This window comes from Arvicola amphibius, chromosome 5 (assembly GCF_903992535.2).
Source record: "Arvicola amphibius chromosome 5, mArvAmp1.2, whole genome shotgun sequence".
In the NCBI taxonomy this organism is placed as follows: domain Eukaryota; kingdom Metazoa; phylum Chordata; class Mammalia; order Rodentia; family Cricetidae; genus Arvicola; species Arvicola amphibius.
In genome coordinates this window covers 114,688,110-114,705,932 of record NC_052051.1, presented here as the reverse complement: position 1 = coordinate 114,705,932, position 17,823 = coordinate 114,688,110, and the positions used below count along the sequence as shown (strand labels likewise).

Sequence of the window (17,823 nt, the reverse complement as noted above, 5' to 3'; positions counted from 1 at the left end):
GCCAACATGTATCTGAATATCAACAGCCATGCACAATAATTGAACGCTACAACTGTTATTATGCACCCCACAGAGCCCATTTTCATGCAGACAAAACGAAAACCTCCAACTTTCTGTTTTTTGTCATCATCTTCCAGCAAAGTTGCCCAAGATGCCATTGGAGTGAACTCCCCAGTCTCTGCTCCCCAGTATTGCAATTGAGGGAAAGTGTTTTAAAAGAGTTCACTCTGATGGGATCTTATTTTATTTGGGGGCCGATGGATTACCCTTTCTTCTCTAAGTATCACTAATCTCTTTTATAAATTTGGAAACCAATTATTATGTTTTTAATAGATAGACAACACATAAATAGAAAAAAAACCACAAGTTCTAAGTTAGCACTTAGGACCTACACTTTACAGAAAATTTTGTGAAAGGGGAAATTTAGTGAAGAATGAATATATGATGTTGAAAACATTTAAATCTTAAAGGCATTTCCTCGAGAAATTCTTCACTGTGTAAATGGCAAAAATAACTCGTGCTTGTGCTATGTTGGTAAATTCTGGATATTTTATATATCATCGGTGCAGGTAAAAATGATAGGAGAGATGTTTAACTTTATAATTATACACATACTGCACGACTGAAATGTCTAACAGATGAAATACCTTTGCAGTTCTTCCTCGTGACAACACATAAATCATATATTTAAGAAAAATTTCAAGCGTGTAGGAGATAAAAATTCACCATACTTGGAAGTCAAACAACTGAAAACACGAAACTATATCAAGAAAGTCTAAGTACAGAGCTGAAGAGACCATAGGCGTCTACAGTGCCTGCTGCGCAGTCATGCGCACTGGGCGTTTAGATCTCAGTGGCCATGAAACCAGCTGGGGCATCCCTCCGGGACTATAACCCTCTCCATGGAGGTCAGAGCAGGGGGGCTTCTGGGACTTGCTGACTTCCAGACTAGCGAGAAAATGTGAGTCCTGGGTTCAGGGAAAGAGCTTGCCTCAAATGAACAGGCAGAAAGCGATAGAGAACACCCAGTTCCTTTATCCAGCTTCTGTATGTATGCATACATTCATACGGACACAGACACACAGGTACAAGCAATTTTTACAAGAAATATATGTATGATCCCTAATGGCCAGACATAATATTATTTAAAAGACATTAAATGCAGTATATGAATTCACTAGCAGATTTAAATGCAATTAAAGGCCATTCTGTTGGGGCTAGGGATGTATTAGCCCAGAGGTAAAGTGTTTAGCTCAGATCTTGGTTCAATCCCCAGAAAGGGAGGTTAGAAGAAAGACAAGCAACTGTAACTTTCCATTAAATTTTGTTTCTTCATTCTAGCGGAATTAGTGTTCCCTCAGTCTTTCCTGAGGATTGAATCTAGGGTCTCCATACAGGCGAGTCTCTACCTCTGAGTTTTGAGTTACATCCACAACTTCTGTAGTCCTAACAGATAAACTGGCATCAGATAATTGACATAAAGCTGCCTCATGATCAAAAAGAAAAAGAATTAAATATGGAAAGAGCATTATCTTTTGTGAACTAAGCTACCATATTAAAGGGCACAGAGTAATACAAAGTAGAAACTGTTTTATATCATGCAATAGTTGCGGGCAACAATATCATCTTTATGTATCCTTTAAACCAAACATGGTGACTAGGTTGCTGTTGGTGACTGCTTTATTAATTCCAAATACCCATGAATCATCTATATGAGGAAGATAGTTCGCTCCAAGCTCAGAACGGACTCACCTGAATTAATGCATGATTATCTTTAGAAAATACTGAATCACCCGATAGCAAAAGAGGCTCGCTTTTCTCGCAGCTCTCCTGGCTGATGAGCGTGTCTGCATAGTTGGGCTGCGGGAAAATCAAATGACTCTTTCGGGAGCCTGCAGTGAGCGAGACCTCGTGCGAATAGGTCTGCAGGAAAGCTTGCACTCCGTCTACGCCCACAAAGTGAGAGGCTGGAACGTCAGCCAATCCGGGTCCTGCAGCCATGAGCAGGCGCATTGAGTGCCAGCGCCGCAGCCTGAGCGCCAGCAGCACCAGAACAAAGACCAGGAAGACGCTGGAGACCGCCGCCACGGCCACCACCAGATAGAGCGTGAGCGCTGAGCTTTCGGAGGTAGAAGGAGATTCCAGATTGTCCAGGTCCGCCAGGACGTCGGGGATGCTGTCGGCGATCGCCACAGTGAGCGTGACAGTAGCGGAGAGAGGAGGCTGGCCGTGGTCCTGCACAGCCACTACGAGGCTCTGCTTGAGTGCATCTCTGTCCATCAGGGCTCGAGCCGTGCTTACCTCGCCCGTGTGCAGCCCCACCAAGAAGAGCCCTGGCTCGCTGGCCTTGAGCAGACGGTAGGACAGCCAGGCGTTCTGTCCTGAGTCTCTGTCCACTGCCACCACCTTCGTCACCAGATAGCCAGGCTCTGCTGAGCGGGGCGCTAGCTCCACCCCTGTAGAACCGTCTGTAGGGAAAGTGGGGTATAAGATTTCGGGGGCATTGTCATTCTGATCCAGCACGAACAGATTCAGAGACACGTTGCTGCTGAGCGGTGGGTCCCCACTGTCACGCGCCATCACTTGCAGTTGTAGGTCTCGGAACTGCTCATAGTCAAAGGAGTGCAGTGCGTACAGGACACCAGTGTCCGAGTTGATGGAGACGTAGGAGGAAAGAGGCACGCCCTGGTGGGTGTCCTCAGCTAGGGAGTAAGTGACTTGGGCATTCTTGTCACTGTCGGGGTCGTGGGCGGTCACGGATGCGATGGAGGCCCCTCTAGGATTGTTCTCCGGGATGTAGGCCCAGTAAGAGGCCTGAGGAAAGACGGGTGGGTTATCGTTCGTGTCTGCTATGATCAGCGAGAGGTGAGTTTTGCTTGACAGGGGAGGGCTTCCTTTGTCAGAAGCGGTCACTGAGATGTTGTAGCTAGGAACCTGTTCTCGGTCTAGGACTGTGTCTGTGACTAAACTATAATAGTTTCCGTAAGATTTCTCTAATTTAAAGGGCAGATTCTCCTGAATGGAACAGATTACCTGTCCATTTTCCCCCGAATCTTGATCATTTACATTTAAAAGGGCTATTAATGTCCCTCGGGGAGAGTTTTCTGGAACGGAGCTGGTGAGGGACGTGATAGTTACTTCAGGGGCATTGTCGTTCACGTCCAGAACTGTGACGAGGACTTTGGCCCGTGCAGAATATCCCGCCTTGTCGGTTGCTTGCACTTCCATCTCGTAGAAACCCGATTCCTCGTGGTCCAGCTCCCCTATTGTTGATATTGTTCCCAAATGACTGTCTAGCTTAAAAACTTTAGCAGCCTTGTCGTCCACATACCGGAAGGAATACATCACTTCCGCATTGACTCCTTCGTCAGGGTCGGTGGCATTGACTTGCAGCAGCTGAGTGCCCACAGCCACGTTCTCCCGCACACTCACGCGGTACTCGGACCGAGCAAACACAGGTGCGTTGTCGTTCGCGTCTAGGACTGTCACGCGGATGCGCGCCGTGCCGGTGCGAACTGGGTCCCCCGCGTCGGCAGCGGTGAGGACCAGGAGGTGCTCCGCCTTTTCCTCGCGGTCCAGTGAGCGCTCCAGCACCAACTCCGGGTACTTGTTACCGTCAGCTCCTTTCTGCACCTCCAGCGAGAAATGAGCATTCGGGCTGAGCTGGTAGCTCTGAAGAGAGTTCTTCCCAATATCTGGATCCCAAGCGTGGGGAAGAGGGAACCGCATCCCAGCGGCGGCGTTTTCAATCATTTTTATTTCTAATTCTCGCTCACGGAAGTAGGGAGCATTGTCGTTAATGTCCCGCACTTCTACTTCCACTCCGTAGATTTTCCCTATATCTTCCATCAGAATCTCTAGATTCAATTGACAATTGATGGACCCCATACACAGCTCCTCGCGGTCTATCCTGTCCGCGGTGACCAAGCTGCCGCTCCGCGGGTTCAGAGCGAAAAGTTGAGTCCTACCTCTGGAGACGATGCGGACCCCTCGCTCCGCCAGCTCGCGGGGCTCCAGCCCCAGGTCCTTGGAGATGTTGCCCACCCTAGATCCCTTCTCCAGCTCCTCAGGAACTGAATAGCGTATCTGGGTGGATCCGGCCTCCCATAGGATCCCGAGGAGGACAGCCAGCAAGACCAACCCTTTGCCATCCTCGCGCCATTGCGCAGGGATCATTGTCTTTTGAGGATTATCTCTAATCCTGCCTTTGACCACTTAAACCAGAATCCGCTTTTCAGGTCTTGGAACCCGACAGTCAGGAGGTGGGAGCAGCTCCTCTGGCCAGTTTCTTCAGAGAGGTGTTTTTGTCTCAACCTATCCGCATTGTGCTTTAGGCGCACGCGAAGTCAGCGAGCCGGGAGGGCTTCGCTGCCTTTTCTTCCCTGGTTGGTGAACAGCGGCGCTCAGAGTCTGAACCAATTACTGCACAGTCCTGAACTAAGGGAGAGAATTATTTCGGTCCTGTACCTTGAATAGCTCCATCTACTGTTCTTCAAGTGGAGATGGAGACAGAAAGACTCAACAGTAGTGGACAGCTTAGTGAGCATTTTAATTCTCTCATATTTTACCTACAAACCCACTCCTTGAAATTATTTTCAGTAGCTGTTTGTGTTTTCCTATTTTTTTCCAATAAGACAAAATTTCAGTAGATCTCTGGTGTTGAGTAAGACTTAGTAAGAAAACTAGGAATCTGAAGAATACTATAAAATTACCTTGTCTTGGGTAACTGGCCTAATTTTAGTAACTGAGAATTATTGGCTGTACATTTAGAAGCACATCAGAACGCAGAGAAGATTTTAGGAGAGGATATATTTCATGTGTCTAGAAGCTGTGTTTGATGATGGCCGCAGGACAGCAGACCTTAGCTATCTCCAATGCTTAAGTATAAACTCTAACTGAGCTAGCCTCCAGCCTATGGTAGCCAGAAAATAAAATTGGAAGGAAACTTACAGATACTTATGGGAAAAGACCAGACATAAAAGTGAGATTAAAAGAACCCTTAATATACCTGAACACTATTACCAAATTATTATCACATCATATTTGAGAACCTTTTGTACATAGTATTTCTCAATTTATATTAAGAAAAAGCCTCACAAACTCAAGATATTGATCTCCCAAGAAACAGCTACAGAGAAACAAAAGTATAGTTCAGTTTATATTTGAGTAGGATCAGCACGAGATGGCCCAGCAGGTAAAGGCGCTTGCTGCACAACCTAATTGAATCTGAATTAAGTTCCTGAGACTCACAAGGTAGAAATAGAGAATCAACTCCCAAAAGTTGTCCTCTGACCTCCACATGGCATGCACACACGCGCGCGCGCGCGCGCACACACACACACACACACACACACACACACTGTTTAGAATTACTTGAATGGCAGTGAGTCATAATACTTCTATGTTTTTGAGTTTTGATGTATATGGATAAAATATTTCAAAATCCTGAAGCCTAATGGTGCAATTACTGGCCCATAGAGAAAAGACAGGAAAGGAAGTGAGACTGTGCAAATCAAACAGGAGATTATGAGTATAAACTGCTTTAAGATATTCCTTTCAAAGCCAGATGTGGTGGTGCACACCTTTAATTCCAGCACTTGGGAGGCAGAGGGAGGAGGACCTCTGTGTGTTCATTGCCAACCTGGTCCTACACAATGAGTTCCAGGACAACTGGACTCTGTTTAGAAAATCATTCCAAACGAATATAAAAATTAAACGAATTGCGAGTGAAAGGCACACTGAAACTCACGTGGGTAGAAGCCAGAGAATCAGAGACTGTCTTGTTCTCCTCAGTGACACTCACTTCCACAGAAGCGTGCATTGAAAGATCTTGCGGAGGGACCATTTCTGGCGTTAAGGTAAGAAAATGAGATGTTTTTTGACTATTGGAGGCAACACAGAGATTGTAGGAATAAGGCAGAGTCCCTTCACTGTAGTTGAGAGAAACCCCTTGTCTAGTCTCACAACAGGGGCCAGACTGAAAGCAGTCTGAGGCTGCAGGACTGTGGGACTGTCGAAGACGAAGGGCCATGGCCAGAATCACAACGAAAAGAAAGAGCACTGAGACCAAGGCCAAGGCCACCACCAGGTAAAACTGAAGCTCACTCTGGGGGTCTGACGGCAGAGGGTCATTGCTAAGGTCTGGCAGGACCTCCTGCAGGCTGGCAGCGAAGATCAAGTGCAGTGTGGCTGTAGCCGAGAGCGGTGGCTGTCCACCATCACGCACAGCGACCAGAAGGCGCTGCCGAGCCGCGTCCTTGTCGCCCAAGACACGCGCTGTGCGCACCTCGCCAGTGCGCAGGCCCAGGCTGAAGAGCCCGGGATCACTGGCCTGCAGCACGTGGTACGACAGCCAGGCATTGTGTCCAGAGTCTGCATCCACCGCCACCACCTTAGTGACCAGGTATCCGGACTCGGCGGCGCGCGGTACCATATCAAAGAGCGCGGAACCATCGGACTCGAGCGCGGGATACAGCACGCGTGGTGCATTGTCGTTGCGGTCGCCCACCAGCACGAGCATGCTCACGTTGGCGCTGAGCGCGGGTGAGCCCTGGTCGCGGGCCTGCAGTGTCAGTTGGAAGGAGCGCAGCTGCTCGTGGTCGAAGGCGCGCTGTGCGAACACCACCCCGCTGTCCTGGTTCACGGATGCGTAGGACCATAGCGATTTAGGTTCCAGGTCACTGGCTATGATGGAGTAGGAAACATGGCCATTGGGCCCCAAATCCGGGTCGGAGGCGCTTACTTGTGCAATGGAAGCACCAGGCGGGTTATTTTCAGCCACTTGGATCAAGTAGGAGGCCTGGTGGAAAACTGGAGCGTTGTCATTTATGTCCCCAACGTGCAGCGTGACGCTTGTGCTGGAGGAGAGGGGTGGCTTGCCTCTATCAGTGGCGACGATGGTGACATTGTACACTGGAGTCTGCTCCCGGTCCAGAACCCTATCAGTTACAAGCTTATAGTAATTACTGGAAGAAGATTCAATTCTAAAAGGAACCGTTTCTTTTATGAAGCACGTCACCCTTCCATTTTCTTCTGAATCTTTATCATATGTTTTGAACAGAGCCACCACTGTCCCAGGCTCTGCATTTTCGATTATAGAATTGGACACCGAAGTAAAAACTGCTTCCGGGGCATTGTCGTTTTCATCGAGAATTTCTATAATAACTTTACATTCTGTGGCCATGCCTCCACCATCCTTGGCCTCTATGCTCATGGAATGAGTTCTCTTGGTTTCAAAGTCTATAGGGCCTTCAGATTTAATTTCTCCGTTTTGATGATCTAGAATAAACTTATTTCTAATATCATCTCCTACTGATTTGAAGGAGTAGGTGACCTCTGCATTAACACCCTCATCTTGGTCGGTGGCCACCACCTTTAGCACAAAAGTGCCTGAGGGCACGTTCTCTCTAAGACTGACTTTGTACAAGTCGAGGCTGAACACTGGGGGGTTATCATTAGCATCAGTGACCTCGATTTGAATTTGAGCAGTGCCAGTCAGTACTGGATCTCCCCCATCCACTGCGGTCAGGACCAAAAGCTGGGAGCTCTGCTTTTCCCTGTCTAGAGGCTTCTCTAACACTAATTTTGGGGCATCCTTGCCTTCAGCCTTGTCCTTCACCACCAGAGAGAAATGCTCATTCACACTGAGCTGGTAACTCTGGAGGGAGTGCCGTCCTACATCTTCATCTATGGCAGATTCCAGGCCAAACCTAGTGCCTGGAATGGCAAGTTCATTGATTTGTAAAATGATACTCTTTTGGAGGAAGTGGGGCGGGTTATCATTGATGTCTTCTATCACCACACTGACGTGAAAGACGTTTAGGGGATTTTCTGCCACAATCTCTAAGGGCAGGACGCACAGAGGGCTTTGAAAGCACAGTAACTCTCGATCTATTCTGTCGCTTACAACTATGTTCCCGTTCTCAGGGTTCACAGTAAGGTACGGTTTCTCTGCAATAACTCTGAGGTTTCGAGTCTGTAAATCCCGAACAGGCAGCCCCAGGTCCACAGCGAGGTTTCCCACAACCGAGCCCATGGCCATTTCTTCGGGAATAGAATATCGGACTTGCTCCGAAAGCCCCATGCAGAACAAAGGCAGCAAGAACGGAAAGAGTACTTGCCTCCACCGAGTCCTGCTCCCTGGCTTCACATTGGGCTCCATCCTTCTCAGAGGTTCCCGAGTGAAGGGTGGAAGCTTCACTAATTACTTCCACCACGAAGAAAACCCAAACGCTCCCTCCAAGTTTGAGGATCTCACAGTCTCTAATCTGATTTGCTAAGCAGAAGATTCAAGTACCCCCTACTCTTTAAGCCTTCAGTGAACGTTCACAATCTCAACCCGTAGAGCCTGGGAGTCAGCTCTTACAGCGAATTGGACAACAGCGGCGCCCAGAGTCCACTCATAAAATTGCAACCAGAAGCCTTTGCAGACTCAATGGGATTAGGTATACAGAGCTATGTTGGGACAAAAGCAACAAAGGAGTTAATGAGTTTAGAATTTGTTTTCCAGTGTTGCTATGGAACAAAGCCCCCAGAGATGGAATCTCTAGCATAGCTATTAACCCAGCAATGATAGATTAAAAGGCCTGTCTTCTCCTGTCAGAGGGAATGCACACAGTGGAATGCACACAGTGGAAGAACCAGACAAGACTCGTCTCAAGACTACGTGGAAAAATAGCCCCACCAAGTGGTTCGGGAAAACCTGACAGTGGTGAAATGACACCAGGTATCATCTTCAGACACACGCATAATCGCTAGAGACGGGGCACGCCATACTATTTAGGGCACGTTTGAAATAAAGATGATCAGTGCCATAAATTATTTCTAGTTATGATATAGATGCATTACAGGGATTGTTAAATGCTCGTTCACAGCATTTAATGTTCAGAATTTAATGACCTGACATGTGAGCGCATTTTCTTTTTTACCCTTTTATTTAAATGAACTATATGGTGCATCCTAACTGAATCTTCAGCGACTTGCAAATCAACTTTCAGAGTTCTGTTCACAGCTCCCCAACTCGTTTAGATTGTGCTTTAAAATACAGTGCAATCTCTCCCTACCAATCATACCATTTTGAATAATCTAATTCTAGTTCAAGTGTAGTATCTTAAGAATTTTTTCCCTTTTGAGTTTGGAATTCTGTAAGTATAAACACTACTCAAAACACTCAAATATTCTTCCTGGCTTCAAGACAAATTTAGGCATATGTAGGAAGAACTAACAACAGTTGAAGAATTCTGCTCAATCACCAAATTTAAAATGAATTATATTAAGATCAACTCCTAAGTGTAAACCATAAACTTGAAAGGAAATGTTAATTCACAAACAACTTGAATCAAATCTCCAGGTGTGACATAGGAATGTAGAGTTTAATTATGGAAGTGATTCCTGTGATTAAATCTTCTAGATAAGTCTCTTTTTGTTGTTTGCCTTTACTTCAGATAATATGCATATTATTGGATAAGTATTGAGGCTCCGATAGTAAGGGCTTTTTCTTTCTGATTACCACAATTGAATATGCTTAAGTGTAGTGAAAAATGAGCTTAAGAAAATGGGAAGCCAAGACTTCTAAATGAAAGACAACGATGAAGGAGAAGGAGAAGGAGAAGGAAAGGAAGAGGAAGAGGAGGAGGAGAAGGAGGAAGAGGGAAGAAGAAGAAGAAGAAGAAGAAGAAGAAGAAGAAGAAGAAGAAGAGGAGGAGGAGGGAAGAAGAAGAAGAAATCCCAACCCCCTTGTGCTAGAGATTTCACCAAGGGTCTTACATGCTAAGCACATGACTGGCCACTGAATCAATCACTTACGTAACCCAAATACCCACTCCCCTCTCCACAAATCATAAACAAATCTGAGTTTGAAACTTTCTGAGAAGCATGGGATAAACATTTCTATATGTGAATTTGTTACATTAGAAAGCATTCCCAAAAAAGGAAAGGAAAAATAGAAAAGAACAAAAGAAGAAAAAACAGGAAAAAAAAAGAAAAAGTATTACACACAACACTACAGTAAAAAAAAAAAGGAAGCAACATCGACTCAACAACAGTCAGCTTATTCTTAGAATAATCTAGTGAATTCACAGTAGGATAGATAGGGAGCCTAAGAAAATGATCCTGCATTCCCTCTCCCAACAAAGAAAGTCTTGTTATGCATCTGTTTTGATAGGGTGAAGCATCAACACAAAATTGAAGTAATCAACAGGACCCCAAAATACCATCAATCTTCAAAAAACAAACAAAACAAAACTGAACTGTTCTGTACTCAGAAGAAGATCTCACTATAAGCAGTGTGTAGATAAACGAGGAAACGCTGCAGAGAGCATGTTCCTGAGTTAAATTTACACATTAGAAGCAAATCATGGTAGACCATAGAGAGGCTGTGAAATTGAAATAAAATCTATGCGTCATCGAATTAAATCACAATTAGTTTACATTGACAGCCACAGATCATGACGATAGACAAACGATACTGAAGTTAACGCACTACAAAGCAAGCGAAGAGAATCGATCTAGCCTTACAAAATCAAAAGAAAACATGCAAGCACTAAAAATCGACTTTGATAAAGCCTTCTGAAAAATGTTAATCTGATGACGGTAAGATACACAAACCAATAAAACAAGTGTTCTAAATATGTATAGAGTACTTATTTTCACCCAAGCCTAATTTTCATAACCAGCCCAACAAAAGTCCCTTCAAGACTTGTGCCAAAACAGCAACATTTGGGAGGCAAAGAAATATATCTCACCTGAATATCTGTCGGGTCACATTTGCCTAAAATGGTAGCTGAGTCTTCAGCTATCAAGAGAGGCTCGCTTTTCCCACAACTCTCCTGGCTAATGAGCGTGTCTGCATAGTTGGGCTGCGGAAAGATCAGGTGACTCTTCCTCGAGTCTGCAGTGAGCGAAACCTCGTGGGAATAGGTCTGGAGAAAAGCTCGTACCCCGTCCACGCCCACAAAATGCGAAGGAGGCATGCCAGCCAATCCGCTGGCTGCCTGGAGCAGACGCGAGGAGTGCCAGCGCCGAAGCCTGAGAGCCAGTAGTACCATGACAAAGATGAGGAAGATGCAAGAGACTGCAGTGATGGCTACCACCAGGTAGAGGGTGAGGCCTGACTCGTCAGGACTGGCAGGAGTCTCCAGACTAACCAAATCCTCCAGAACGTCTGGGATGCTGTCAGCCACGGCCACAGTAAGTCTGACAGTGGCGGAGAGGGGAGGCTGGCCATGATCCTGTACAGTTACCACAAGGCTCTGCTTGAGAGCGTCTTTGTCCATCAAGACGCGGGCAGTGCGAACCTCGCCTGTGTGCAGCCCCACGGAGAAGAGCCCTGGCTCGCTGGCTTTGAGCAGGCGATAGGACAGCCAGGCGTTCTGCCCCGAGTCTCTGTCCACTGCCACCACCTTGGTCACTAAATAACCCGGCTCTGCAGAGCGGGGCGCCAATTCCACCCCAGTGGAGCCATCAGTAGGGAGAGAGGGGTACAGGATCTCTGGAGTATTGTCGTTCTGGTCCAGCACGTACAGGGTCAGCGAGATATTGCTGCTTAATGGTGGGTCCCCACTGTCACTAGCAGTCACTCCCAGTTGTAGGGTTTGGAACTGCTCATAGTCGAAGGATTGCAGGGCGTACAGCACACCGGTGTCTGCGTTGATAGAAACATAAGAGGATAGAGGTGATCCCTGGATTGTGTCCTCAGCCAGAGAGTAAGTGACCTGGGCATTTTCTCTGCTGTCCCTATCCACTGTGGTCACTGAGAAGATGGAAGAGCCTCTAGGGTTGTTTTCAGGAATGTAGGCAGAGTAGGAGGGGTTAGTGAAAACTGGAGGGTTGTCGTTGGCATCCGCCACTTTCAGCAGGAGGTGAGTTTCCGTAGTCAAGGGTGGACTTCCCTGATCTTTGGCGATTAATGTAATGTTGTAGCTATCCACCTGCTCCCGATCCAGTTCACTATTTGTTATCAATTTATAGTAATTTCCATAAGTCTTTTCTAACTTAAAAGGAAGACCACTAGGAATGAAGCAAGTGACCTGACCGTTTTCTCCAGAATCTTGATCTTGAACGTTTAAAAGAGCAATTACTGTACCTGAAGGAGAATTTTCTGGCACGGAGTTAATGGAAGAGGTGACAGTTATCTTTGGAGTGTTATCATTCACATCCACAACTGTGATCAGCAACTTGGCGGTGCTCAAAAGGCCTCCACCATCTTGGCCTTGAATTTCCATCTCGTAGAATCTGTACTTTTCAAAATCCAGAGGCTTTCCCACTAGAACTTCTCCAGTTTGAGGATTCAGCTGAAAGATTTCAGAAGCTTTGCTTTTCACTTTCCGGAAGGAGTACCTCACTTCCCCGTTGATACCCTCGTCTGGGTCTGTGGCGTTTACCACGAGCACCCGAGTTCCAGAGCTGAGGCTTTCGGGAATACTCACTCTGTACACAGACTGTGTGAACTTTGGGATGTGGTCATTTACATCGAGGACCACCACACGAATGGGAACCGTGCCCTTGCGGATGGGATCTCCCCCATCTAAGGCTGTGAGGAGAAGATGGTGAGATGCCTCTTTCTCCCGATCCAGGCCTTCCTCCAGCACGAGCTCTGGGTTCTTGTCCCCATCGGTTCCGCCTCTCACCTGCAAGGAAAAGTAGCTACTAGGGCTGAGCTGGTAGCTCTGGAGGGAGTTCATCCCCGCATCTGGATCCCTAGCGTTAGGAAGAGGAAATCGCGATCCAGGACTAGCCTGCTCGCTGACTTTGATCTCCACCTCCTCTTCCCGGAAGCTGGGGGCGTTATCGTTAATGTCCGTTATTTCCACCTCCACTCCGTAAATTTTCAAGGTGTCCTCCACGAGAATCTCCAAATTTAGCAAGCAGGAGGGCAACGTATCACACAACTCCTCACGGTCGATCTTACCTGCGGTGATCAAGCTGCCACCTCGCGGATTCAGAGCGAAAAGCTCCGTTTCTGCGTCTCTGGAGACGATGCGCACACCGCGTTCTGCAACCTCCCAGGGCTCCAGCCCCAGGTCTTTGGAGATGTTGCCCACAAAGAAGCCTTTATCTGTCTCTTCTGGCACCGAGTATCGGATCTGCCCTGCCCCAAATGTCAACAAGGTCCCCAGGAAAATGCACAGCGCGCTGCGGTCCGGTCTCTGAGGCTGATTTGCCATGGCCTGGGTGTGAGCTCCGTTCCGTGGTTTATTTATTTATTTCCGAATCACCTTTTCTACGAGATTCCAGGACGTTCGCATCCAAAATATATCCCAAAGCGAACGAAGGTGTTCTTATTTCCAGAATTAAGACGCGTGAGTATCCATCCCTTTCAGCTTTGTGTGGTAGAGGTTTCAGGAAGACTCAATAGCTTTGTCCTCCCATTCCTTGATTGGTCAACAGCGGCGCCTAGAGTCCAATCTTATTATTACAACACTAAGAAAAACCTGGTGTCTGTGGCAGAGGAAATTGTCACACTCACCTTTTCCGTGGATCATAAACATCTGTGAAGATGAAAACCGCAAACAATAGTGATGTGATGTAAAAGTTGTCAAGCTCACTTATGAAAAGGGTAAGTATTAAATGGACTTATTTAATTAAAAACGTTTCGAAACGCTACTGGAACTGGAAATGCACAGACTAATTGTGATTCCATTCCGACTGGTTTTGCTGACGGAAGAGACACGACATCTGTGGATGTGAAAACTGCACGGCCCGCAAAATCCGCAGGTGTGACGCGTGGATATTATTAATACTTTTTATGCAAGCTTTTATTTTAATGTTTGAATTCTGTGGGTTTGCGCGTGTCTTTGTGAGTATGTGAATGTGGGTTCATGTGAGGTCCGGGAGAAGGTGGAACTGGAGTTACGGGCAGTGGTGAGCCGCCAGTTGTGGGTGCTCAGCCAAAGAGCAGCGGTGCTCTCTACCACTAAGCCAATCTCTCCAGTCCCCACCAGAGCTGTTCTTAAAGTGAGATCTTTTGTTTTTTTTTTTAACAAGCAAAATAAAGACGAAATGTTTCATTCAAACTCTGTATAGCATTATGGTTATCATTTAAAAGGGAATAAAATATAACTGTATTTCATATCTATAACTGCAAGGCATTTTTAATGAAAAACTCACGTGAGATTTTCATATACTTGCATGTGTTAGAGGCAGGAGGAGAGGGAGGAGAAAATTAGTAATCAAAGCCAGGGCATACTACACAAGCAACCCTCAAAAAAATAAGAATTCAATATGCTTGGATAGGAGTGTATTTAAGCACAGCAAACTTTTTGTTGTGTGTGCTGGATAGAACTGGGCATATTCCACATAAGGCCCATGAGCTTTGTCACAGAGTCACGCTTCCACATCCCTTCCAAACACAGTGATAGCCATGAGTTTGATCTAGATTTCCCTCAGGTGCTTTAAGCTCCAAAATTAGAGCCTGCCAGGTGGGTCACGCGTTTATTCACTGTACTCGGGAAGCAGAGGCAGGTAGATCTCTGTGAATTCCAGGTCAGCTTGGACTACACAGAGAATTCCAGGACAACTAGGACTACATAGAGAGATTTCTGTCTCAAAACTAAACAAAAACAAACAAAAGCAAACACAAACGAAACCCTTAAAATAACACTACTATACTGGAGTGCATTGGCGTACCTGCATATAAAAAGTGTAAGATTAAATACCTGGTTAAAGGTCTTCTCGTCTGCTTCAACACTAGGAGTTAAAATGCTAGCCAACAGTGCTGAGGAGCTATCTTTGTTGAGAATATCTTGTGCGGCTGGATAATCACCAACAGATGTGACAAAATTAAAATCTGGCTTAGCTTGATCTCCAGGCACGCACAAATTATAGGCATAGGGCAAAGTTCCTTCACTGTAGTTGGGTGGAAGTACAGGTGGAGACTTGGAGCCAAGAACCGACCCGAAGCAGGCAGTGGTTGACGGCCTGGAAGACTGTCGCAAGCGCAAAGCAATGGCCAAAATTATCGCGAGGAGGAAAAGCACTGAGATCAAGGCCAAGGCCAACACCAGGTAAAACTGAAGCTCACTCTGAGAGTCCGAAGGGGAGGGATGATCGACGAGGTCCGGCAATGCTTCTTGTAGGCTGTCTGCGAAAACTAGAAGCAATGTAGCAGTGGCAGAGAGTGGTGGCTGTCCACCATCGCGAACACCAACCAGAAGGCGCTGCCGAGCCGCGTCTTTGTCGCCCAAGGCACGTGCTGTGCGCACCTCGCCAGTGCGCAGGCCCAGGTTGAAGAGCCCAGGGTCGCTGGCCTGCAGCACGTGATACGACAGCCAGGCATTGTGTCCGGAGTCTGCGTCCACTGCCACCACTTTGGTGACCAGATATCCGGGCTCGGCAGCGCGAGGCACCATGTCGAAGAGCGCGGAACCATCGGGCTCCAGCGCAGGGTACAGCACGCATGGAGCGTTGTCGTTGCGGTCGCCCACTAGCACGCGCATGCTCACGTTGGCGCTGAGCGCGGGCGAGCCCTGGTCGCGGGCCTGCAGTGTCAGCTGGAAGGAGCGCAGCTGCTCGTGGTCGAAGGCGCGCTGCGCGAACACCACTCCGCTGTCCTGGTTCACGGATACGAATGATGACAGCGCCTTTGGGTCTAGGTCGCTGGCTATGATGGAGTAGGAGACGAGGCCATTTGATCCCAGATCTGGATCCCATGCTTTGACTTGGGTTATGGAGGTACCGGGCTGGTTGTTTTCTGGTACATTTACCAGATAGGCGGGCTGTTGGAAAACAGGTGCGTTGTCGTTGACGTCAGCAACGTTCAGAGTGATGGTTGTGCTGGAGGAAAGGGGCGGCTTGCCCCTATCTGTGGCTGTGATAGTGATGTTGTATCCCGGGGTCTGTTCCCGGTCTAGGATGCTATCGGTTACTAACTTGTAGTAATTATTGGAAGAGGAATGAATCTTAAAAGGACTGTCTCTCCTTAATTTGCACGTGACTTCTGCGTTTTCCCCGGAATCTCGATCCCTTACTTTGAAGAGGGCCACAACAGTTCCAGAAGGAGAATCCTCCAAAATCTGTTCAGAGAGGGAAGCGATGATTATTTCTGGGCGGTTGTCGTTCTCATCTAGAACTTCTATAATTACTTTACACTGTGAAGAAAGAGATCCTCGGTCCTTTACCTCCACATCAATCGTATATGTTTCTACTTCTTCAAAATCCAATGACTGGCGAGTTACAATATCTCCGGTTATGGGATCCAGAGAGAACTCATGCTGCTGGGCTTTGTTAGCCACACCCAGGAAGGAGTAAGTGAACTCTGCATTGATGCCCTCGTCCTGATCTGTCGCCCTCAGCCTTAGGACGGCCGTCCCTGGAGGCACATCTTCCCGAAGGCGGACCTTGTACACATCTTGGCTGAACACTGGGGGGTTATCGTTGGCATCCACCACTCGGATTCGGAGCTGAGTGGTGCCACTTCGGGGCGGGTCCCCACCGTCTACAGCTGTCAGCACCAGGTGGTGGATGCTCTCTGTTTCTCGGTCCAGCATCTTTTGCAATTCTAATTCTGGGTATTTGCTACCATCCGGATTGTCTTTCACCAACAATGAGAAATACTCGTTAGGACTTAGCTGATACTTGCTCAGTGAATTCACACCAATATCAGGATCTTTCGCAGACTCTAGAATTGTTCTCATCCCTGGGCTGACGGATTCAATTATTTCTAGGTTTATTTCATCTTTTGAGAATTGAGGAGCGTGATCATTAACGTCCTCAACCTCCACAACAACATGAAAAATATTCAAGGGGTTTTCCAGCACGGCTTCCAACTGCAGCTCACAACTTCTTCCCCCTTTGCATATCTGCTCGCGGTCTATGCGGTCTTTCACCAGTAAGTCCCCACTCTCCGCATCCACGCTGAAGTGCAGCTTCTCAGCGCTAACCCGCAGCTTCCGAGCCGACACTTCCAGGACACTGAGCCCCAGATCTTTGGCGAGGTTCCCCACAACAGAGCCGCGGTCCAGCTCCTCCGGGATGGAGTAGCGGACCGGCTTGGCCAGCGCGGGACAGAACAAAGGCAGCAGCAGTGTAAACAGTACCTGCGGGCGGCTGGGGCGCCGCCTGTGCGCGCAGCTCCCTCCCATTGTTGGCTCGGGTTCTCTCTGTTCTTCACAGTAGGATAGAGTGAAGTCTTCTGAGGCGGTAGTGCGTTAGGTCCTGGACAGCGGGACCCCAGTTTGGGACTGGGAATCGGTGTCTTAGTTTTTGTGAATGAGAGTTCCCTTTGGAATGTACTCGTTTCTGCGCAGGAAATTCCAGCCTAGAGACCGAGTGATCCGGGGCTTTGGACTTGCGCTGCACTGGCCGACAGCGGCGCCCAGAGGCTTTGAGTGGAATTGCAGTTTGCGTTTCATATTTTGAAGAATCTTTTATTTTATATAAAAGCAAATTGATAGCCAAATATTTTAATTTTATTTCTTATTTATTTTGTTTTAATTGTGAAAAAATTTAATATTAAATATTATGCTTAATTTGTAAAAAATAATCATTTTGGGTAGAATGAAAGACTATTTCCTTCAAATAAAAAGGCATAAAAGAAAGTAAAAGGAAGGTACACAGACCCTAACCCATGGCCCACTATTTCCCAAATCATCCACCCGTAAGAGATGACTATCACTCTTTTTGAGGGTAATTATCTTTTGTCATCAACCCAACCTTTGTCAGTTAAAAAGTAAGAACCACTTCACCCATATTTAGAATGCAACCCTGGCTGTATTCAGTCATTCTGGATGTTCAACATTAACATAGAATATTTACGTCAAAAGAGTTCTGTTGAAGTCTGCTTTTTTCAAATAATGGAACTGAAATACATACAGAATAATAATTATT

At 46.9% G+C, this 17,823-nt stretch overlaps 2 protein-coding genes across 11 annotated transcripts in view; both read right to left on the bottom strand.

Moving 5' to 3' along the window:
• Window positions 1–17,823, bottom strand: part of LOC119814114 (protocadherin gamma-A4) — a 170,993-nt gene that overhangs the window by 65,038 nt on the left and 88,132 nt on the right. Inside the window, exon 1 of one of the 10 annotated variants that reach the window (XM_038329450.1) lies at window positions 14,655–17,078. The exons of 7 other annotated variants lie outside the window; for them this stretch is intronic. In XM_038329450.1, the coding sequence (XP_038185378.1) occupies window positions 14,655–17,078 (2,424 nt within the window). Of the gene's footprint in view, window positions 1–1,752; window positions 4,245–10,742; window positions 13,164–14,654; window positions 17,079–17,823 lie in introns of those variants that run through there. 2 more of the 10 variants (XM_038329455.1, XM_038329451.1) reach the window with 2 other exon arrangements.
• Window positions 5,690–8,161, bottom strand: LOC119814290 (protocadherin gamma-B2-like). The gene has a single exon (XM_038329847.1). It carries the CDS (start codon window positions 8,159–8,161, stop codon window positions 5,690–5,692), a length of 2,472 nt encoding a protein of 823 aa, XP_038185775.1.

Coding starts and splice junctions, on each gene's coding strand:
- LOC119814290 (XM_038329847.1), bottom strand. CDS start 8,161: ATGGAGCCCAATGTGAAGCCAGGGAGCAGGACTCGGTGGAGGCAAGTA.